The sequence below is a fragment of the Gymnoscopelus microlampas genome (genome assembly GCF_963454915.1).
Source record: "Gymnoscopelus microlampas genome assembly, chromosome: 10".
In the NCBI taxonomy this organism is placed as follows: domain Eukaryota; kingdom Metazoa; phylum Chordata; class Actinopteri; order Myctophiformes; family Myctophidae; genus Gymnoscopelus; species Gymnoscopelus microlampas.
The window spans coordinates 50,286,717-50,311,528 of NC_139947.1; the positions used below are offsets into that span (position 1 = coordinate 50,286,717).

Genomic DNA, 24,812 nt, shown 5'->3' on the forward strand with positions numbered 1-24,812 from the left:
GGGCCAAACGCAGTCCCAAAGTGACTGCAAAATGTACATCTTTAGCAGTCACTTTGGGACAAATTACAAATAGCAGCCTGTTTTCTCAAAACTATTTAAATAGTAGCCTATACAAAAAAAGCCTCAGATTTACTATGAATATAAAGGCAGCAACTCTGTATGTGCAGTGCAGTAGGTCTGTCTAGAGGTCTACTCGGGACACGCAATGGTTAGTAGTAGTTCTCCTTAAGGTGGTTGTGTTCTATTGGCAAATCAGGGCATCAGGAGACGTGCATCCTCCTCCTCCTCCTCCTCCTCCTGCACCCCCCCCCCCCCCCCCCCCCCCCCCCCACCTTCCTCCTCCTCCACATATGTGCATACACAGCAGAGAGACGTCGTGTGTTTTCTGTGTGTTCAGTGTTTTCCTTTTAAATTCATCCACTGTGCGTCCCGTCTCCCCACACACACACAGTCCTGCAATGGAAGCAGCCGGTCTTCACTGGATTCCGCGCAGCATCAGCCTCTCAGTGTTAATGTGATGATCATTCAGTGTGTTTAGAATCACACACACAGCCATCAGTAGACGGTTAACAGACCAGAACACAACAACAACAAGAAGAAGAACAGGACCAGACAGAGAGGAGATGGGTTGCTGTACGGGACGATGCTCGCTCATCTTCCTCTGTACTCTACAGCTGGTGAGATGCTTTGATCTTATCTCTCATCTTTCATCTTGCAGCCTGTAAACAAACATCTGCAAATGTACAAGACAAATAATACAACTTTCTTCGACATTTGCCATAAATATAGATTATTAGTCTATTATATTTATTATTATTATTTTCCTTCGAAAACAAAAAACGTGATTAAAGTGATAGGCTACTTGTAAAGAAATGAGGCTAATTGTAGTGTGTTTCATCGTCTTCTTTTCCACCATAGCATATTTATTTATTTATGTATGTATGTATTTATTATCACTCATTTTGAGAACTGAAAGGTTATATTATGAATGTGGTATCTAGTCTCTCCCTAGAATGGAGTTTAAAAGACAAAGTCAGCAGAGTCTGACTTTGTTTTCAAAGACGTTTGTAGTCAAAGCTAGAACATGAAAGAGTCCCCCCTCCCCCTCCCCCTCCATTCTTCTACCCTGGGGGCGTGGGGGGGGGCTTCATCATCAGCTACTTTGTCCTCTGGCCCACCCTACCACCCCCCCCCCCCCCCCCCCGCCTTGACCCCCTTTGTCCCCCATGACTCTGTTCCCATGACAACACATAATATGTGTTGCTCTGTGTTGGTCATATTATGAACAACAATCTATTTGTTCATATTAGTGTCACTGATATTCTTTGGTTAAAACAAAAACGTTTTTGTTGAAGATCTATATTCTGATAGAGTGCTGGTTCAGTAACAGGAGTCTCCCTGTCTCTCCATCTCTTTTATAAACACAAAACACATTTTCAGTTATAGGTTGCCAAATTCATCCAATCAGGAGAGAGAAGCCATTCATTAGCTTCAATTTGATAGTTTTTCTATTACTGACTATTTTACTATTTTGTCTGCTCACTTCTTTGTGTCATCACTTCCAATGTCACTTGTGTATCAGTTCGCTCTGCTGATTGGATAAAATTGGCATCCCGAGTCCAGACCTGAAAATGTACTTTTTTGTTTACTAAAGCAGTGGTTCTCGACCTTTTCAGGCTGTGACCCCCCAAAATAATCATATTTGAACTGGGGACCCCCCACCCTGACAAGCACTTGGAATGTGGGAGTTGAAGCATTACATTTAGTTTTATTCAGTTCCACAGATAAACATTGTGAAAATAGCCGATCTACAAGCTCACAACGCCTCGCGTTGAAAGCTTGTTGATTACTTTTGATGCAGTAATGGTAATTTTTCATTTATTTTCTTTTTTCTTTTAGGTATTAAAAAGGTCTTAAAAGTCCTTAAATTGTCACTTTACTGTGATCTGGGGACCCAGACTGTGATCTGGGGGGGGGGGTCCCAATCACAACACTAGAGGCACCAGAGGCAGCTCCACTGATCTAAACATTGTATAAACAATTGTTGAAACTACAACTACCTTTTCTGTTGCTCTCTTCAGATCACGGCGGTAGAGAGGCAGGTGTTTGACTTCCTGGGATACCAGTGGGCTCCAATCATGGTCAACTTCTTCCAGATCGTCATGGTGATCCTGGGCCTGTTTGGTACCATCCAGTACCGACCACGTTACGTTGTACTGGTGAGTCCATCATTATGGTTCTGTTTGGTACCCTCCAGTACCGACCACATTATGTTAATTACCTATAGGTTCCATTTTAGAGGCAAATCTTTCCAGTGATAAAATGAAGTCAACCAAAGAACAAGATGTTTGTACAGGATCTCCTCTCTGGTCAGTAACAGGAGCACTCATCCAAGGTTACTTCGACTATGCATGCACCTCATGGTACCACAACACCGATAAGGCCTTAAAAACAAGGTTCCAAACATCACAAAACAAACTGATCAGGCTACTGCTTGGCCTTACATCTACAACTCAGCTTTTTCTAGGGTCTGATGGCTCAGGTTAGAGGACAGAGTACAGCAACTTGCAATGGGCCTGGTCTACAAGATACACTACACCCCAAAGACACCCATTTACCTGTCAAACTACTTTACAAACGTCAATCAAGTCCACAATCACAACACCAGAGGGAGCTCCACTAATCAAATTCAACCCATATTTGGCTCAAACAAGGGGTTAAATTTGTTCTCCTGCTATGCCACAAAAATGTGGAATGCCCTACCAACAGTCGTAAAGGAGTGTAAATCCCTACTCTCCTTCAAAACCGCTCTAAAAGAGCACTTACAGGTGGCCCTGTAAGTGCAAGCTCACAACGCGTCGCGCTGCAACGCGTTGTGAGCTTGTTGATCTGCTATTTTTCAGCATGCAGCCAAGTGTAAAATCAGCCATTACGACGCCATCAAGGCACCGCCAAAATACATTTTAGTCAACTAAATCAACTGTAGATTTAGTCGACCATAATCTTATGATATTTAGTCGACTAAAACTAAAACATTCCAGGTGGCTAAAATGTGACTAAAACTAAAAGGAATTTGATTCAAAAGACTATGACTAAAACTAAATACAAATGTGCTGTCAAAATCAACACTATTTAGTACTCACCACTACACACTATGTCGTATTTGTGAGTGATTCTGTTTGGTACCGTCCAGTAACCGACTACGTTATGTTGTGTTGGTGAGGGTAGCTTCATCTCCTGTCTGAACTAGGAACCCGTGACGGTGTTCACTCTCCATTCCGACATCTCACCACTCCGACTAGTGGCTTCCGCGTGCGGTTAGGGTTAGGGTTAGGGTTAGGTATAGGGTTCGTCAACGTCGGAAAGGCGACATGTCGGAAAGGAGAAATGCACCCACTAGTAAGTAACTACTAGGAACATTGTGATGATCTGTTTCTATCCTGTTTTCCTGGCTCTTCTTTCTATCTCCATTCCTTTTCTGAAAACTAAAACTAGAGCTTTGTACCACTTGAGCACGCTTCGGACCTCAGACCTGTAAAAGGGTCCATAAATTGCCCTTAAGGGATGATTTTTACACTCTCTGCTTAAATGTTGCTGTCTTGAAAACAATAATAGATCATAACTTTTGTAAAAAAAAATCTTGTTTGTCATTCATTACTAAATCTTTTCTTTGTTTTCTCTCTCTCTGGCAGTACCTGGTGTGGACGTTGTTGTGGGTTGGGTGGAATGTCTTTGTTAGCTGTCTCTTCTTAGACCTGGGAGACCTTTCAAAGGTAGGACTAATGCTCATGAAGGAGCCGGATAATTAGAGAGACTAAACTACTACCTTCACAAACGCTTCTATCTGCTCCACCGTGTATCCCTGGAACACCACACAATGCCTTTATGTTTTCCTTTTGATAAATATTCTCCCTTAGACATTTTGATTCATTTTGTGAAATTGGCAGTGGTGTAAAGTAACTGAGTGCATTTACTCAACTACTGTACTTAACTACAATTTTGAGATATTGTTTTACTTTACTGGAGTATTAACAATTTTCAGTTACTTTTTTTTCCAGTCATTACGACGCCATCAAGGCACCGCCAAAATATATTTTAGTCGACTAAATCAACTGTAGATTTAGTCGACTGTAATCTTATGATATTCAGTCAACTAAAACTAGACTAAAACTAAAACATTTCAGATGACTAAAATATGACTAAAACTAAATGGAATTTTATTCAACAGACTATGACTAAAAGTGTTTTTTCCTGGGTTTTAGGACAGTGACATCCTGTCTCTGGGGGTCCCCTCCTCCCATCACTCCTGGTGGAGGGACCACGGCCCGGGCTGCGAAAGCAAGGACATCCACGCCACCGGGTGGCAGCAGAGCCAGGAGAACCCACAGCTCATCACTATCGTCAGCTGCTGGATGGAGTATCAATACATTGAGGTGCTGCACTGCATTGTACAGCTCCTCATATCAGTGAGTATTAAATATTATTATTATTATTAAAATATGATCACTGCATTGTACGGCTCCTCATATCAGTGAGTATTAAATATTATTATTATTAAATATGATCACTGCATTGTACAGCTACTCATATCAGTGAGTATTAAATATTATTATTATTAAATATGATCACTGCATTGTACAGCTATCAGTGAGTACTGAGTAAAATATGAACACACTTAAAGGTGGTGTAAGTGGTTTGTTTGTTTGTTAAAATAAGTGTTAAATAGCTCTATATTGTGTTAGTAATTAGCAATAGTAGCCTATAAAGCACTGGTTCTCAAACGTATTCATGTCAAGGACCCCCAAATTGACACATTAGCCCGCGGGCCCCCATTTAAAAAGATACGCCAGGGACCCCCATAATAAGAGAAGATGTTTTACGACTTTATCAGTGATTCTCAAACATTTTAATTTCAAGGACCCCCAGTTTGATTTGCATTAAGGTCACGGACCCCCATTTGATAACATTAACTCTGAGAGTGTACAAATGGAACCAAATGGACCCTTATGGTCCATTTGGTTCCATTTGTACACTCTTTGAGTTACAGACCCATTAGGGTCCATTTCTGTCAATCATTATTTGTGAGCAAGAAATGCTCACAAATAAGCGTTTATTGTGATGGAGGTTTGACGCTGATTTCTTCCACAGCTCTTGGGCTTTGTTTACGCCTGCTACGTAGTCAGCACATTCCCAGACCAGGACGACAGCTGTAAGTATATCACACTCAAACCCAGTTGTACTTTTACTCCACTACAATTGTTGGAAAACTTTAGTTACTAGTAACTTTGTAGATTTTTACTATTATTACAAAACCACTTCAGTCCTATTTAAACTTTGGCAATTTGAAATTTTGCAGTTGAATTTCATCATCCATCCAAGTTGCTCTTCTAACATGAGGTTGTTGGTAGGTACTGTTTCTTTCCTTCTTACTTTCCTCATATGACCTGTACAGCACTTTGGTCGACTACAGTCCTTTTTAAGCGTGCTATATAAATAAAGTTTGATTTGATTTGATATGCATTTCATACAGTGGTGTAAATTAACAAAGTACATTTACTTGCTTAGCTCAAAACATCATCCATCTATGCAAAATGATATTCATATTGAATGTTGTTTCTAGATCATCGGAAGGAGTGGACCATACAGTCCACATGGTGACGGATGCAGATCAAACAGCACTGCAATTCCATTGCTTTTTGGGGTTCAGGGCAGAATAGCTTTGTTTAATATGTGAAAATAAACATTTTCTTGGCAAGGACCCCCAAAATGATATGTATTTGGGCAGGGGACCCCCAACTGAAAAGATGTTGTTCCAGGGACCCCCATAAAACAAGATTTGTAAAATGTCTAAATGTTTAGGAAATGTTTAGATCTGCGAGATGACATCTGCAGTACAAGTACAAAATGGGGTCAAAGTGGTTCATCTGTTCCTCATTTTGTTGGGGACCCCCTAGAGCCCACTCGAGGACTTTATAATGACCTCTGCACCGGACCTCATCTGAATCTACTCTGTTATACCTGTATGTGCATCCATTATGTTTAAGCCTTGTAATAATACATTTATACTACGTGTGTGTGTGTGTGTGTGTGTGTGTGTGTGTGTGTGTCTGTGTGTGTGTGTGTGTGTGTGTGTGTGTGTGTGTGTGTGTGTGTGTGTGTGTGTGTGTGTGTGTGTGTGTGTGTGTGTGTGTGTGTGTGTGTGTGTGTGTGTGTGTGTGAGAGAGAGAGAGAGAGAGAGAGAGTGCACATGCAACAGATGAGGCCATTAGCATTCAAACACAGTCATGCGTTTCGAATACAATGTGTACTTTTACTTTTGGTACTTTAAGTACATTTTGATGCCAATACTTTTGTACTTTTACTCAAGTACATTTTGAATTCCTGTCTTTTACTTGTAAGGGCGCGCTCCCACCGCACTTTTATTTTACCTCTGGGGTGGAATCTGCCAATGCTTTGTCAATGCAAATGCATGGATGCATTCAAGACCATGAATCCACACATTTGCATTGACAAAGCATTGGCAGATTCCGCCCCAGAGGTAAAATAAAAGTGCGGTGGGACCGTGCCCTAACAGAGTAATTATATATTGCAGACAGTATTGATACTTTTACTTCAGTAAAAAATGTGACTGTGAGTACTTTCCCCACCACTGTTAGAATACTGTACATGGTCTGAGTTGGAGCAAAGTGACCATTCAATCACATAACTCTAATCTGTGTGTTTCTGTGTAATAAACAGATCTGTTCTACAACACTGATATGTGTTATGTTGTAATTTATGTGCCATATCGTATTAAGTATGTTATTTTTGTATTTATTATTTATTTAAATGTATTATTTATTGTATTATAATCATAATTGTTTTATATAGATTATGTCGTTTTACATTATATTATATGTATTCAATATTTATATTATATTATTATATTAATTCATGCAATATAATTAATATAAAATAATATAATCAATAATGATATTAATGTATAGGCCATATCACGACGCATTGTGAGCTTGTAGCTCTGCTATTTTCAAACGATTATTATATATTTTAATTTTACATAGGCTACTTGTGAAATGGGACATTCTGCATAATGAGTACATTTACTTTTGGTACTTTAAGTACATTTTGATACCAATACTTGTGTACTTTTACTCAAGTAATTTTTTTATTCCGGACTTTACCTAAGTAAAACAAATTGAGTATTTTTTCCACCACTGACTGTCTGTCCATCTCTATGGAAATGAACGACTTCTTCTGCGTGAGAGCCGAGAGGCGGAGTCTTCTCGCGTCACTGACGTCACGTCCGGTGCGTGTCTCCCGGATGCTGGTGCCACCAGTGTTGCCATGTCCGCTTATTATAAGTGACTTCGGGCTTATTATTCTGTAGAGTTGCTTGTAAATGTAGTTGTCTGCCCGGGTTATGTCTTTTTAGGCTTGCTTCTAAAGTGTAGTTGCTTATTTTGGCTTGTTTCCTAATGTTGTTTAAGCCAGTGATCCTCACACATTTCCATGCCCCCCCCTTACCCAGAGACCCCCATAAAAGATGTGTATGGATTTTAATATTCCACAATTTCACCCCCCATGAACACAGGGACTTTCAGCACTATACCCCGTAGACCATACAACTCTCGTAGATTGCTAGGCCTCTTGTATAGTCGCTTCTCTTGGGGCTCGTTTCCCTAGACCATTGGTTCTCAAAGTGGGGTCCGGGCCCGGGGACCCCCAGGGGTACTTGAGGGGGTTCCAGGGGGTCCCCAGCTAAATGATGGATAGGAACCAAATGGACCCTTATGGGTCTGTAACTCTGAGAGTGTACAAATGGAACCACACGGGTCCATTTGGTTCCATTTGTACACTCTCAGAGTTAAATTGACATAGATTTCACAATATAAATTGCGATCCAAGTGATAGAAATGCCATTAAATGGGGGTCTGTAGCCCTAATGCATGTCAAAATGGTTGAGAATCACTGCTAGAGCCGTAAACAATCTTCTCTTATGGGGGTCCGTGGCATATCGTTTGAAATGGGGGTCCGCGGGCTAATAAGTGTCAATTTGGGGGTCCTTGACATGAAAAAGTTTGAGAACCACTGCCCTAGACCCCCGCGGCGGTTTTTGCTTGTTTCTCTCGCAAAACCTGGCAACGGGGCTAGTCGGTGCCATCGAAGGGGGAAGTGATGAGCAGAGCCACTGAACTGTTGGGCCAAATGAACAGAGAAGAGAATTCAACCAGCAGCCTGGGGCTCTAAACAACAACAACAACAACAATAATAATACTACTACACCCCTCTGGATCTGCTCTGTCTGCAGCACTAGATCACCACCAGATCACTGACTGGATCACCCTGGGGGAGAGATCCACCAACCAGCCAACCAGCAGGCAGGCTGTTGATCTGCTGTAGGAGGAGGTTTTATATTATTAAAGGCAGGTTCTGCTAGCCTCTGGATGCTAAGTGTTGCTGTTAGCAGAACCCTGAGCTGCAGGATTACCTTATAAACAACCTTCCTTAGCCACACACACGCACACACACACACACACACACACACACACACACACACACACACACACACACACACACACAGTGTGTGTGTTAGGTCTGGTGGATCTGATTTCTCTGCCTCCTCGTGAAGGATCTCAACCGACGCCTTGTGTTGATGTGAATGATGTCTGCCACTAGTATTGACCCTCAGGTGAGATGCTTTGTTTTTTAATGTTTTACATCAGGGGTCTTCAACAGGGGGTCCGGGACCCCTAGGGGGTCCTCAGAGTTACTACAGGGGGTCCGCCAAATATTTAGAGGGGGTCCCTGCTTCATCGCTCTCTCAGCTAGGGGGTCCTTGGCCTGAAAACGTTGAAGACCCCTGTTTTACATGTTTTTAGATCAGTGGTTCTACCAACTTTTTCGTGTCAAGGACCACCCGCCCCCTAAATGATGTGTATCTGGCCCCGCGCGGACCCCTCATCTCAAATGTTTTGTTCCAGGGACCCCCTGGAACAAAGATTTGAGTTATAAATGTTCGCTTGAAAAAAAAGAAAAGAAAAAAAAAAATATATATATATATATATATATATATTCAAAGGTTTGCACACATTTTCAAGATTTTCCAAAAAAATAGCCAAAGTATGAAAGGTTAAAGTGGTGGTTCAAATTATTGTGATGCTATATTAGCACATGTTGCTGGGGACCCCCTGAACCCCCCCCCCCAAAGAACCAATGGTTTAGATGGAAGGAGATCTGTTGTGTTTTCAGGGCCTGTTTGGCCATGTTTCTACTGAGATGAGATGGAAGAGAGAGAGAGCAGGTGGTCGAGACGGAGGTGACAGGATAGGTGGGCACTTAGGGACAATCTGGGCACCTCGATGTACAAATGGCTATTTTGTCCAAAATGTTAAAACATTTAAAAAAATAATAAAGTTAAGTAAGGTATGCATGATTAGAACTTGCTTACTCATTCGACAATTAAGGTCTAATATTTCTACAATTGCTACAAAACCTGTATATCCAGTCATTTTAGGGCATCAACAAGAAGTTGAAGGATGACATTTATTCTGATGATAATGATGTACCGTGCATGTTAACATTATTTATACTTTACATTACTATTATTATTATTAATATTATCATTATTATTATTATAATGATGTACCGTGCATGTTCACATCATGTATACTTTACATTACTTAAGACCATTTTTCTATTAATACATTTTTTTAACATTTTGGACAAAATGGCCAATTACATGGAGGTGCCCAGATGTCCTCAGTGCCCACCTATCCTGTATCTGTCAAAATGGATCTACAAGAGAGCGATCAGGGGACGAAACCCCCTGATGATGATAATGTGTAAAAGAACAGATCTACAAGCTAACAACATGTCGTTTGCTTGTAGATCTGTTCTTTTACACCTTTTTATTTTGGCCAAGTGACACCACCGTCTTACTGCAGAGGTGTACATGCAGGGCATACATGCCACCCTAGATGCCACCCTCATGCCACCCTATAGATGCCAGGAGGAGGTCGCCAGGCAGGCGACCTAATTATGAACTACTGGCATTAATTAACAAATACATAGAGGCTGCAATTGATTGCATTTAGAGATTTGATTGCATTTCAATCAAAATCTTTTACCATTTTCAGTAGACCAGATTCTGTCTGTCTGACTGTCTTGTCTGTCTGTCTGTCTGTCTGTCTGTCTGTCTGTGTCTGTCTGTCTAGTAGACCCTGCAAAGTGACTGAACAGTTTTTTTTTTCTTAAAACAACCTCCAAGTTCTGAAATATTGATACTGACGATCACATTTTATATCACAATTTATTTATATATAAATTGATATATTCTATAAAATAATCACTATTAGGTTTTGTCGATTGTTGTTCAGTTGGGATCGCAGCATTCACTGTGTGTGTGTGTGTGTGTGTGTGTGTGTGTGTGTGTGTGTGTGTGTGTGTGTGTGTGTGTGTGTGTGTACACGCACGCGGAATCACCTGTAAATGTCAACGCATCACAGTGATTCATGATGCTGTCATTATTAACATTTTGTGCTTTAGCAGCCCCACGACTAACTAATTATTTTCATCTTCCTTCTCGCACGTGTTCTTCAACGGGGTCACCACCAAGACATCCAAAGGACAAGATGCCAGTAAAGGTAAAGAAAACCCACTTCTCACAATTTACATTTAACAATGTAGGCATTCAGCAGAAGACATGTTTATCAAGAGAGAATCCAGCTCAGTGGCTTTGTGGTCAGAGTGTCCAGCCTGAGAGTGGGAGGTCGGGGTTCAATCCACCTGGCCGGGTCATACCAGAAACAAAAAAATGTAAATACTCAAATGATTGCAATTAGCGATTTAATTGTGAGTTTGGCATTGAACATAGGCTTCGTAATCAAAAATTGCACAGGGCAGATATGACAAACAACTTAAATATACAAAGATTGTCATTTAATACTTTTGTACATGTGAGACACCGACTGAGTAGAACAAAATTCCATCGCTCTGTACTTGGTCTGCTCTTTTTCCCCTCTTTGCCGAAAATAGCCGATCTACTTGTAGATCGGCGATTTTTGGCTAAAGTTGTCCTTAGAATAGGGAATAGGGATGCTAGGGTTCAAGTGTTTAATGTAAAAAACAATGATCCTATCTCAGAGATTTGGTGGACCCCTGGCCTGTAGCAACTCTGAGGACCTCCTAGGGGTCCCGGACCCCCTGTTGAAGACCCCTGATTTATGCTACGTCACACCTGCTTGTCTGATAATGATTTCATATTGTTCTTATTCTTACAGCCTTTCCCGTTTCGGTCCAGAATGGCTCCCTCCACCAGAAGGATACAGTACATGACAGCGACTTTGAGCCCTATCTCACTGGACAGTCCAATCAGGTAGGAAACAGTCGGGTTCTGTTGGTCTGTTGTAGAATAATCGTTGCTGTCGGCAGTGTTGATTTTGACAGCAAATTTTGATTTCGTTTTAGTCATAGTCTTTTGAATAAAATTCCATTTAGTTTTAGTCATATTTTAGTCATCTGAAATGTTTTAGTTGTTGTCTAGTTTTAGTCGACTAAATATCATAAGATTATAGTCGCCTAAATCTACAGTTGACTTAGTCGACTAAAATGTATTTTGGCGGTGCCTTGATGGCGTTGTAATGGCTGACTGTAGACTTGGTTGCATGCTGAAAATAGCAGATCTACAAGCTCATAACGCGCCGCAGCGCGACGCGTTATGAGCTTGTAGATCTGCTATTTTCAGAGCGCAAAACCCGAGCGCAACCAAACATAAAATGACTTGTCTTTTAGTTCTACTGGATCTCTTCTCCACTAGTCTCTCACTAGCATTTTAGTCTAGTTTTTATTTGTTGATGAAATAGTCAATATATTTAGTCTTAGTTTTAGTCATCATAGCTTAGTTTTTATTTAGTTTTTATTTAATAAAAAAGTGTCATCATTCTGGCTATAATGACGACAACCTTCTTTTTCCGTCCAGAATAACAGCTATCAGTCCATGACGGACCCGTACCTGTCCAGCTACTACGCCCCCTCCATCGGATTCCCGTACCCTCTGAGCGAGGCCCCCTGGTCCACGGGAGGAGACCCCCCGATCCCGTACCTGACCCCCTACGCCCCGCTCAGCAACGGAGACCACCACTTCATGCACGACACGGTGTTCGGCCAGCCGGGGGGCCTGGGCAGCAGCATCTACCCCCACAGGTTTAACTTTTTCCCCGAGAACCCGGCCTTCTCGGCCTGGGGCACCAGCAACTCGCAGGGCCAGCAGCAGCAGACTCAGCAGAGCTCGGCGTACGGCGGCAGCTACAGCTACCCGCCCAGCTCCCTGGGGGGCACGCTGGTGCCCGACGGCCAGACGGGCTTCCACAGCGACACTCTGAGCAAAGCGCCGGGCATGAACAGCCTGGAGCAAGGCATGCTGGGACTGAAGCTGGGCGGGGTGGGGGACGTGACGGGGGTCGGCGGCGGCGGCTCCGGGGGGGTCAAGAGCGTGGTGGGCTCTGTGATCGGGGGGGGCGGCGGGGGCGGCAACGTGGGGGCCGCCGTGGGCGTGCTGCCGCTGGGCAACAACGGCGGCGGCACGCCCATCGGGATGCCGCCGCCCAAGCCCACCTCGTGGGCCGCCATCGCCAGCAAACCCGCCAAGCTGACGCAGATCAAGACCAAGAGCAACAAGCCGGGCGGGGGAGGGGGGGGCATGCCGCCGCTCCCCGGCGGCGCGCTGCCGCCGCCCCCCATCATCAAACACAACATGGAGATCGGCACCTGGGACAACAAGGGCTCCGTGGGGGGCTCCAAGGTGGCCCCTCCCCCTCTGCCCCCCCACCACCAACACCAACACCACCACCACCACCACGCCCACCAGCCGCCGCCCCCGCAGATGCACGGCCACCACGGCGGCCACCTGCCGCCCCCCCACCACCACGGCCTGCCCCCGCCGCCCCCCCAGCAGCAGTCCATGCACCACCAGTCCCACCAGGCCCAGTCCCTGGTGCAGCAGATGGCCATGCAGCAGGCCCCTCCCCCTCCCCCCGCCCACCACCACCACCACTCGCAGCAGCAGTCCTACCAGAACCACAGCTCACAGGCCCACCCCCCGCCCCCCCAGACCCGCTGGGTCGCCCCGCGGAACCGCAACCCGGGCTACGGAGGAGGAGGGGGAGGCGGCCTGGAGGGCGCCGGCTCCGCCTTGGCGGGCGGAGGGGGCGGCGTCGGGAACGGAGGAGGCGGTCCGCCGGGGGCGGGGGGGCCGGGGATGGACCCCTCCCACCCCGTGTTGGAGAAGCTGCGAGCCAACCACAGCTACAACCCCAAGGTAAGGACGGGACGATGAAGTAATGTTACACATTGGGGCGGCCATAGCTGAGTGGTTAGTGAGCCCGCCTAGGGAGCCAGAAGCCTTGGTTGCCCCAGGTTCGATTCCAGGCCAGGCCAGCATATGTGTCGATGAAATGAAATTTGTCCCTGAGCAAGACTCTTAACCCCTAATTGCTCACAGGTTCTCATTGGAAACAAGACCGCAAGGACTTTCATGAACGACCTGTTAAAAGGAATTATCCTTACACTGCAGGATGTGCTTTAGCGTTCGTTATTGGCACAACAGGCTCTCTATACACAGCCATAGATATAGAAACCTAGATACCTCATTGGCCTCTGCAGTTCGTTGGGGCGACCTGTTTCGTATGGTGGCCGCCATACGCGCTGTGATTGGCCAGTGCCCGTTCCCCCCGGAACGGGGGGAACGGGCACTGGCCAATCACTGCCCATCTTTTCCAGGACTTGTCAGAATCTAGTTGTCCCGTCCCCACCTGCCTCTCATTGGCCTACTGAACGCCCCCTTCTGTGACGCACGCAGACATTTCCAGCTGCCCCCCCAGAAGCGGAAGCGCGTCCGCCATACAGACGCTTCAGAGTTAGAGGAGGCGTCTACCTTTATATGTCTATGTGCACAGCAGCCATATTTTAAATAAATTGGGCCTCTTCCTTACTTCCTTCACAGGTGTTACCAATGATGCTATTGAAGGCTCTGTTCCATTCTGGTCAAACAGAGTCAGGGTGTTGATATTGTGCATTTTGGCTCACTGGAAAGGAAACACTCTGCTACACCAGTGGGTCTCAAAGTGTGGTCCAGGGACCCCTCATGGTTCCTTGAGGGGGGTTCCAAATGGACCTCTTACGGGTGTATAACTCTGAGAGTGTACAAATGGAACCAAATGGACCTGTAAGGTTCCATTTGTACACTCTGAGAGTTTTGAGGGTCCTTGAAATCAAAAAGTCTGAGAACCACTGTGCTACACTAAATGGAACAGAGCCTTCATTAGAATCATTGGTAACACCTGTGAAGGAAGTAAGGAAGAGGCCCAATTTCTTTCCAATATGGCTGCTGTGCATAGAGCATCACTGAAGTGCCATTAATGGTGGTAAAGCACAACCTGGAGTCTAATATAGCGATTATACGACAGTTACAATCAAAATCTAAAAGCTATTCATATTGTGGGGCAATTCTCTCTCAAAATAACAAAGCTTTTGCGACTGTTGTCTCTGTTATCCTGGAAGTACATGCGGTCTGAGGGAGACGATAACTAGTCCCTGTTTACTCAGCCAGTCCAGACCATAGACCGTAAAAAAAAATGGACGAAGGGAACGGTGACGTCACCCATTGGTTTCTACAGACCGTGAATGAAGCCGATTGTTCAGGAACGTACAATCCGCCATCTTTAATATATACCATTGGGCACGTCGGAACTCAAACGCTATTGCTTGAGACCAGACATGTGACCAGGGAACCGGAAAACAATCCCCAAAGAATGCTATTGGTTGGGTAGCTTGTCAATCCAGAGCGGGGGCGGGGAATGAATGCTATTGGTTGTGTAGGTTGTCAATCAAATCATCCCGCCCCTCCTGGAGCATAGCCTACTTTATCGTCAATTTTAGAATAAATGGGACTATAATTTAGCAAAACGCATATCATGATGATTGAAAGGAGAATTTAATCTAGCGACTGGTAGCATATAGTATTTATGACAATCTTTTTTTAAGGTAAGAAAATCTAGTCTAAAGTTCGTCAAAAACCCATCCGCTTACAATGAGAGAATGTTCTTTCTGACACCTGCAGGCCACCTACAGGCCATTCATATGAACTGTCTCTCTTCCGTATCAACCTCATTGTAAATATGTCAGGCTGGCCCCTTGGTCCAGACCCGATCAGATGGCTCTGTGCGAGACAACCTTTCCCAAAACTGAGTCAATACCCTCACATAGAGACACACAAGTTCACTGGTTTGCTCAATCTCATTGTAAGTGAGATATTCCCTGGGAAAAAATTTAGCTACTTCGTCTGCGAACATCCCATGCAAACTGCTAGACGGAAACGGTCTGTGTGTGTCCATGTACTGTATGTGTGTGTGAAAATGACTACCCGGCAATTATCCCGCTTATTATGGCTACTTAATAAATAAATTAATAGATTGACCCAAAAGTAACAACAAAACGAAGTATTTCCTTGCTTACAGCAATGAAAGTATTCTATAAGGTAACCGGAAGACCCGGCCCAAAACACGCTCGCCCCCATTATTTTCGTGGACCAGCCGTGAATACCAGGTGAATACCACCGGATCTGCCCCCGGGGCGACTGTGTTTTGGGGTGAGCGTTTTGGTATTCTTCCATAAGTGTTGCTGGCCGTCCGCCCGGCGCAATGCGGTCCCCTCGGATAACAAGGAAGTGCTGATCAAATAGAATACATTTTTGGTTACTGCATCGTCTATTTCTCACTTCAAATGTTTTCAAAAACATTCTTGAGAGCAATGTTTAGCTGTGAATGACATGGTGTGTTTGTTTACATGGCTGTCATGTTGGATACGGCACAAAATCAAGCAGCCCAGGTTGATATGAACCAGGTGCTCTGAGTCTTTGATTAGACAGAGGTCTGTTATAGAGCTCATCGGTCATTATCCAGAAATAACACACCGCTAAATTCAGCGATTGACCAATCAGAATCAAGCACTCAACCAAGCCGTGTAATAATGTGTGATAAATGTGTGCATGTTCTAAGAGGCAAACTCTTAGAAACGAACAAACTTGGATGCTTTCACACTGTTTCACAAATCACAGATTAGGACTTGGCCTAACAACATTTTTGTGGTGAGATTTTATTTTGGTAGGGGTAGGGTAAGTGATTAAATGGCTCTATATGCTGATAGTGCTCATTGCTAGAGTGTTTGTTCAGTAACATGAGTCTCCTTGTCTCTCCAGCTCTTTATTAAACAGAAAATGCATTTTCAGGTGGGAATACCAATTTACACATTTGGAGGTGATAACACAAAGAAGTGAGCAGACAAAATTGGAACTGAAACACTATAAAAAATTGAAGCTATAAAAGGGTACTCTCTTCTGATTGGCCGAATAGCAATGATTAGAAAATATAGAGCTTTAACCCTTCAACTGAAAAAATAAAACGTTTTGATCAAAAAATATCACTTACACTATCTTTAATCCATGTGGTCCCATCCCCCCATATTCCCCCCTATCCCCCCCTATCCCCCCCCGAAAGGAGTTCGAGTGGAACCTGAAGAACGGCCGCGTGTTCATCATCAAGAGCTACTCGGAGGACGACATCCACCGCTCCATCAAGTACTCCATCTGGTGCAGCACGGAGCACGGCAACAAGCGGCTGGACTCGGCCTTCCGCTCCCTGAACGCCAAGGGCCCCGTCTACCTGCTGTTCAGCGTCAACGGCAGCGGCCACTTCTGCGGCGTGGCGGAGATGCGCTCGCCCGTGGACTACGGCACCAGCGCCGGTGTCTGGGCGCAGGACAAGTGGAAGGGCAAGTTCGACGTGGCCTGGCTGTTCGTTAAGGACGTGCCCAACAGCCAGCTGCGCCACATCCGCCTGGAGAACAACGACAACAAGCCGGTGACCAACTCCCGCGACACCCAGGAGGTTCCCCTGGAGAAGGCCAAGCAGGTGCTGAAGATCATCGCCACCTACAAACACACCACCTCCATCTTCGACGACTTCTCCCACTACGAGAAGAAGCAGGAGGAGGAGGAAGTGGTGAGGAAGGTAATCGTCTCGGATGTGTTGTGGTGAACCAGGAGTACCCGGGATTGTCCCCGGGTGTCCCTGAGTCCCCGACAGATATCTCTAAAACACTCCAAATGTCCCCGGTTTTCACCACAGTTAAAATAATAATACCACTTGGTTGGCAAAGAGATTGTCAAAAGTAGTGATTTTGAAGTGATTAAGTGTCCCCAGTTTGGGTTTTTGAAAATATGGTCACCCTAGAATGTGTCAGGTGTTAACCTTGGTTTAAAGGTCAAGGCTCACCTAGACACAGGATCTGACACAACTATTGACCTGATGGTCAAGATTCAAATGAAGTAAAACCGGCTTCAATTTGGTGGTGGTTCTAAGCTGAAAAACACTGCCCTTCACTACACTACAAACCTGTTTATTAAAATTCAAAGAGGTATCAAGAAAACAGACAGATTCTTCGTCAGTACTGTACAAAATGCAGACAGGAGACTTAAGTGCATGTGTTAGGCCATAGATGGATTTGGAGAGCCAACGATAATTACTACTCGTTTTATAGTGTTGTGTTATCAAAGTTGATGATATTGTTCTTGTGGTGCATCGCTTAATTGAAATGATTTAATCAATTATATAAGAAAAAAATATTTGAATAAAATCTGTCTTTCTTTTCCAGTAGTTAACAAAAATGAAAATTTGTTAACTACTGAAAATAGCAGATTACAATCTACAAGCGTGTCGAGATGCGTGTTTGTTGTGAACTTGTAGATCAACTATATGTATTTTTGCACAACAAGTGGTAAATTTAATCGATTATAAAAACAAAAAATCTGTTCACATTTTTCCACGTTGAATAGTTTATACATACGTATATAAACAATAAAATGAAAACGACTAATGGAGATAATCGGCAAGAAATCCTTGGATAGTTTCATCCCTGCATAGATGTGTTTTGTGATGAGATGATGTGTGTTTTATTCAACAGACCTATGAACCTGCTCCAATACAAAGCCGATCTCGACTTGATCAGGTAATCAATGGTTCTTTTGACTGATCTTCTGTTGTGTAACAGCTGTGTTTAAAGCTGCATTCTGTGATTTCGTTGACATTGAATAAAGCCCCCACTCATACTTCATCGCACAACGGCGTCACGCGGCGAAAATAGCAGACCTCAGTGTTGCCAGATTTTGCGAGTGGACGAAGCGGATAGGTCTACGAAAACGAGCACAAAAGTAACGACTATAGATGCATGCTCACACACTCAGGGGGGTCCCCAGCAAACTAAGTTAATGTAGCATAAAACTTACTGACTTTAACCCCTATATAGACATCAGCTATTTGAAAATGCCAGTTCTGCTATTTTCAAAAGTCTTGAAAATCTTTTGAAATATTTGGAATGTTTTTGAGACATGTTTAACAACACTATTCTTGAATGGGGGTCCCTGGCACAATATACGTGTGTGTGGGGGGGGGGGGGGGGGGGCGTGGACAAATACATATTAATTTGGGGGTCCTTGACAAGCGACTATACAGAAAAACATTGCTTATCTCCTCTGTCGGGTGGAAACCTCACATGTCCAAAACTGTTACTTTTGAGGATTCAAATTCAAAAGCAGATCTACAAGCACGAAGCTTACAGATCTGCTACTTTTGATGCTTTCGTGTGACGTTTGACTATGATCAAGTAGGACGTTAATTTACGGAAAGAAAAATGATAATGTTAGAATATCTATTCTAGAATGTAGAAATAAGAGGTTTCTGCCTGACGGCAACGTTATAATAAGCAGACTTGGCAACACTGCTTGTAGGTCTGCTATTTGTGGCGGAGCGGTGGTGATACGGCAGTGTTGATTTTGACAACAAATTTTTATTTAGTTTTAGTCATAGTCTTTTGAATAAAATTCCATTTAGTTTTAGTCATATTTTAGTCACCTGAAATGTTTTAGTTTTTGTCTAGTTTTAGTCGACTAAATATCATAAGATTATAGTCGACTAAATCTACAGTTGATTTAGTCGACTAAAATGTATGTCGGCGGTGCCTTGATGGCGTCATAATGCCTGATTTTACACTTGGTTGCATGCTGAAAATAGCCGATCTACAAGCTCACAACGCGTCGCAGCGCGACGCGTTGTGAGCTTGTAGATCTGCTATTTTCATAGCGCAACTCCCGAGCGCAACCAAACAACACATTGTCTTTTAGTTCTACTGGATCTCTTCTCCACTCGTCCCTCACTGACATTTTAGTCTAGTTTTTATTTGTTGACGAAATTGTCAATATATTTAGTCATAGTTTTAGTCATCATAGCTTAGTTTCTATTTCGTTTTCGTCAGTGAAAAAAAAGGTAGTCGACGAACATTTTTTGTCATAGTTTTAGTCGACGAAATCAACACTGTGATACAGAGTATAAATGAGGCTTCATTCAGCCTGAAACATCTTCATAATCTGCCTTCATTTTGTTCCCCTTTCCACTGAAGGATCGCCAGAATCGAAGTAAACAGTAGAGGACTGTGTGGGCTCCTCAAAGCCTGACCGACAGTTGTGCTCGGACGGACATAATGAAAGTTAGATTAAACAAACAAAACAAAAAGTCAAGAGGACATAAAGAAATTGAAAACGAATCTTCTTTTTTTTTCTATTTAATTTTGGTGACTTTGACCCATTTCAAACTTTTTGGCCACCGTGCGTGTGGTTGCCAGTTCTACGAGAGGAAATCATGCAGGGATGAAGCCAGTATACCACCGGTCCAAATCTGCTTCATCGTTTAATTTTTTCCCTATGTTTTTATTTTAGGTTTTTTTTTTTTTGCCTTATATATATCTTTATTTGAAACTAGGACTGGGCAAATATATCGATATTATATCGATATTGTGATATGAGACTAGATATCGTTGTGATATGACATACTTAAGTGTCGTATTTTCCCTGGTTTTAATCACTTAGGCCTTATTTTATACATTATTTTGTTTTTATAGCAAAAATAGGTGATCAGTGAGGTTGTAGAAAAGCCTATTTTTGCTATTTTTCGAATGTGCTTGCAAATTTATATTAGCGTTACGGTATCGATATTGAGGTATTTGGTTATAGCCGCAAGCGTCGTTAAATTTGCAACACCTTCCATTGACATCCCATTCATGAAACAGGAAAGTCCTATTATATCTGATCACATGAAATGACGATAAACTCATCAATATTGCACCTGAATATTGACAGTTTGTGTTATCCTGTTTGTCTGTGTCAAAACGTTGTTTCGTAGAAATCCACCGTCATGTTATGTGCAACTGGCTGTCGTTAAACTTTTTTTTCTATATCAGGGGCTTCAACGTTTTTTTCAGCCCAAGGACCCCCTAGCTGAGAGAGAGATCAAGCAGGGACCCCCTCTGTATTGTATGAAATTGTGTTTCAGATGAAACTTCTCTTTTTTCCCTCTACACCTATACCTCTTTGCCGAAAATAGCAGATCTACAAGCTCACAACGCCTCGCAGCGCGAGGCGTTGTGAGCTTGTAGATCTGCTATTTTCTGCTAATGTTCCCCTCAGAATAGGGATGCTAGGGTTCAAGTGGTTGATGTAAAAAAAAAAAAGAATCCTCTCACACAAAGATTTGGCGGACCCCCTATAGTAGCTCTGAGGACTCCCTAAGGGTCCCGGACCCCCTGTTGAAGACCCCTGTTCTATGTGTTTCGAGTTTGGACGCGCTCCTTATAAATCACTCGATGTCCCGCATACACCACCTGTTTCCAAATTGCACGTGGTATGCAGGAGGCAACAGGACGTCGAGTTATTGAAAACTGGTGGTTCCGAACTCTAAAATAATCACTGCATGGAGTTTATTGACAGAAAGTTGCTTCATTTTTATGAAAGATGCTTGACAGACACAAAGAGGATAGCAGCCCAGGCTATCCCTTACAGATGCAATATTGGTGAGTTTGTCGTCGTTTATTGCAATCAGATAGGGGCTTTTTCCATTTCCTGACTAGGCTGTCGATTTAGGGTGTTGCAACTGTGATGCAGATTAACCCAATCCGCGAACGCATCTGTGTCATTTTTTCGATTTTAGCTATAGCCATCATTTTATACTTTGGCTATTCAAAAAATAGCAGATCTACAAGCTCGTAGCGTGGCACTCGGAGCCGCGCTACGAGCTTGTAGATCTGCTATTTTTGAAAAATCTTAAAAATGTTTGCAAACCTTTGAATATATATATGTATTTTTTAAAGCGAACATTTGTAAAATATTTTGTTCCAGGGACCAAAAGATTTGAGTTACACATTTAAAAATATATATATATTCAAAGATTTGCACAAATGTTCACGATTTATCAAAAATAGCTGATCTACAAGCTCGTAGCGCGGCACTCGGTGCCGCGCTATGAGCTTGTAGATCTGCTGTTTTTGAATAGCCAAAAGAAATCTTAAAATGACACAGATGCGTTCCCGGTCTTAATGGGCTAACATCTTAAGTTAGTATTTGGTAAAAAAAAAATATTGTGATATTTAATTGAGTCCGTATGGCCCAGCCCTAGTTGCAACCCCTCCCAAAATTTGTCATTCTTTACTAATTACTAAAGGTAAGAAAAATGTGCACGAAGTCTCTTTTTTTTCAACCCTCTCTTGACAACATGCTGCTGATGCTCAGTGAGTGAGTGTTTCACCTTGTGGTCTGTGTTGGACAAAAAACATGTTAAAAAACTTCTTGTATTGGTTACTCATCCCTAAGAGTGAACAACACTTCATTGACAAAAAATGTCTGCTATCTGTAAAACGTGGCCAGTCGTATTTTCCTTGATCAGAAGAAAAGAAAAAAGAAAAACACCCCAGTTTTCGTCCATTCGAGGGCGGGGGTCTTATATAAACTCGGCGGACGCTGAAAGTTCCAGTAACGCATGGAAATGATGGGCGTGGAGGGTTGTGACCGTTAAAAGACATGAATATATGAGAGGTTATTTTGAACAGCCTGATGTGTCACTTGGTTTAAAACCCGCTGTTTTTAAATGTAGGATGATGATGATGATGATGATGATGATGATGATGGTCGGGTGAAGGCACACGACATTTCCTTTTGGTTGTGTTTTTTTTTTTTATATTTTTGTTGTTTTCCAGAGCGGAGCCTTAACAGTTTCTTTCCAACAGACGGCATTAAAAATGAAATTTAAGAATAATTTTGCTGTTACTGTTACCTCAACGTGTGTCAGCAAGAAGCTTTCAGGGAAAAGATGTTATCTAGAGACCAAGGCGTCTTATTTATGGGATGGAAATGCAAAAATACTGTTTTGAGTTCAGGTTCTTTCTTAATTAACTAACAAAAACAACCTTTTGTTTTCCTTTGTTTCTTTTTCAAATCTTACCGTAGCTGTTCTTTTTTTTTGTCCCTCAGTTCCCTGCCATTCCAGCAGGGGTCGTTGTTTATGTAATTCTGGAGCTAATGTAGCATGTACCGCTTTTTTAAAAACCAAGCCACGCTCTGTTTTTGTTGCTTTTTTCCCCTGTTTAACATAATTTAAATGTTGATATTTTCATGGCTATAACCCTTTTCACTTCACCCTCTTCAGATTTAAGCTTTAATGTACTGGCAATGCTAACAGAGACCGCCTCAAATGTTTAACCTTCAAATTAATGTTACTGATGATTTATTGTTATAAGTGTATGAAGCCCCAGAGAATTGTCTATATGGTATCTGTGTGTGTGTGTGTGTGTGTGTGTGTGACTTCTTTTCAGAGCTGCTTGCTGTACTCTGTGCGTGTGTGTGCGTGCGTGCGTGCGTGCGTGTGTGCGCAAGAGTGTAAGACAAAGAGAGAGGATTTAGAGTTTGATTATGGAGGAGATCAGATTATATAATGGTATCGGAGTATAGAAAATTTATGAGGGAAAAAAGAAAGAAAGAAATAACTTTATGCCACCCCTGAATTAAATATGCATTGTATCAAAGGTCACTATCAACATTCTTAGATTTGATCATGGTCATTATTAAAGGTATACTTATCTGTTGGTTGTGGCTATTATTTGTTTGTTTACCTGGGCTAGAGACCAGCATGTTTTATTGCGGCCTGAAACGTTTGAGAACCACTGAGAGAAGAACCGAACAAGCTGCAACCAGTGTTGATTTTGACAGCAAATTTTGATTTAGTTTTAGTCATAGTCTTTTGAATAAAGTTCCATTTTGTTTCAGTGATATTTTAGTCACCTGAAATGTTTTAGTTTTTGTCTAGTTTTAGTCGACTAAATCAGTGGTTCTCAAACTTTTTCATGTCAAGGACACCCAAATGGACACTTATTAGCCCGCGGACCCCCATTTGAAAAGATAAAATTTAAGGACCCCCAGTTTGACATGCATTAGGGCTATGGACCCCCATTTAATGCCATTTCTATCTCTGGGACCCCAATTCATGTTGTAAAATCAATGTTAACTTAACTCTGAGAGTTACAGGCCCATAAGGGTCCATTTGGTTCCTATCCATCATTTAGCTGGGGACCCCCTGGAACCCCCTCAAGTACCCCTGGGGGTCCACGGACCCCACTTTGAGAACCAATGGACTAAATGTCATAAGATTACAATCGACTAAATCTACAGTTGATTTAGTCAAATCAAATGTATTTGATGGCGTTGTAATGGCTGATTTTACACTTAACTTGTTTGCATGCTGAAATAGATCTGCTATTTTCAGAGCGCAAACAAACATAAAATGACTGTATTTTAGTTCTACTGTATCTCTTATCCACTAGTCCCTCACTAACATTTTAGTCTAGTTTTTATTCGTTAACGAAATTGTCAATATATTTAGTCTAGTTTTTATTTAGTTTTGATTTAGTTTTTATTTAGTTTTCGTCAGTGAAAAAAGGTAGCCGAAGAACATTTTTCGTCATAGTTTTAGTCGACAAAATCAACACTGGCTGCAACTATACTTTTTTGCGATAACTTCTTCCTCCATTATACAATTTGTAGGTACTTCTACTTTACTGGAGTATTTCCAATTGTCTATACTTTTACATCTACTCCACTACATCTCCAAGGCAAATATTGTACTTTTACTCCACTACAATTATTTGAAAACTTTAGCTACTAGTTACTTTGCAGATATAAATTATTACGTTATAAAACATACATTAACCATTTTAGCTCTATTTTATACCTAGGCTATTTGAAAAAAGCCGATCTACAAGCTCGCTTTGTGAGCTTGTAGATCTGCTATCTTCAAACATTTTGCCCATTCGGTGTCATGATGAATAAATGGAAGAATCACAGTTTGGAAGACTATGGAAGACCTCAAAATGATGACTATATGTCAACATAATGACGTGGTATACGTATTGCATAGTGTGTTGAGAATTAAATGAACAGTCAGCTTTGCCAATGCTGAATGTTAATTTAACGCTGATGGTGTTGATGGTAGTTCATTTACCTTCAGAGTTGAACACTCTGAAACCTCCACAATTTAAGTTTGTATGTGTTTTCATAAGTTAACGCCCTAGTTAGCCATACTACTGTACAGTGTCACACAAATGTAGCAGAAATTGCCGATCTACAAGCTCGAAATGTGTTGAGATGCGTTTTCAGGTTGTGGATCGGCCATTTTAGCATTTTTTTTATGTGAATCCTGAAAAGTAACAGTTTTGGACAGGTTTCCACCCGACAGACGATTATGTAGAGTGTAGCTGTAGCAGTAGCAGTAGCAGTAGTAGAAACAAACAGGGTGACCTCAGGTTCTTCTTGACCTCTTGTCAGTGACCTTCAAAGTTTTGTTTCCATTGTGGTCCATTGTACTCAGTGAATCAGTAATACATAC

The 24,812-nt window shown here is 42.6% G+C and overlaps 2 protein-coding genes across 3 annotated transcripts in view; both read left to right on the forward strand.

The window, feature by feature from the left end:
• LOC311053451 (YTH domain-containing family protein 1-like) overlaps window positions 1-20,473 on the forward strand; it is a 229,503-nt gene extending 209,030 nt beyond the window's left edge. Inside the window, exons 2-8 of one of the 2 annotated variants that reach the window (XM_084068984.1) lie at window positions 8,376-8,689; window positions 10,616-10,643; window positions 11,280-11,374; window positions 11,978-13,315; window positions 16,551-17,063; window positions 18,016-18,060; window positions 19,507-20,473. In XM_084068984.1, coding sequence (XP_083925110.1) covers window positions 8,660-8,689; window positions 10,616-10,643; window positions 11,280-11,374; window positions 11,978-13,315; window positions 16,551-17,063; window positions 18,016-18,060; window positions 19,507-19,533 — 2,076 coding nt within the window. In that variant the 5' untranslated portion in view covers window positions 8,376-8,659 and the 3' untranslated portion in view covers window positions 19,534-20,473. Of the gene's footprint in view, window positions 1-8,167; window positions 8,690-10,615; window positions 10,644-11,279; window positions 11,375-11,977; window positions 13,316-16,550; window positions 17,064-18,015; window positions 18,061-19,506 lie in introns of those variants that run through there. The other variant, XM_084068985.1, reaches the window with a different exon arrangement.
• Window positions 571-8,400, forward strand: LOC311054284 (sodium/potassium-transporting ATPase subunit beta-1-interacting protein 3-like; the record flags this gene model as incomplete). Its single annotated transcript, XM_084070160.1, has 6 exons — window positions 571-677; window positions 2,082-2,219; window positions 3,693-3,773; window positions 4,263-4,466; window positions 5,149-5,209; window positions 8,309-8,400. Exons 1-6 carry the CDS (start codon window positions 624-626, stop codon window positions 8,398-8,400), a joined length of 630 nt encoding a protein of 209 aa, XP_083926286.1. The 5' UTR covers window positions 571-623.
• Window positions 20,474-24,812: the final 4,339 nt, after the last annotated feature.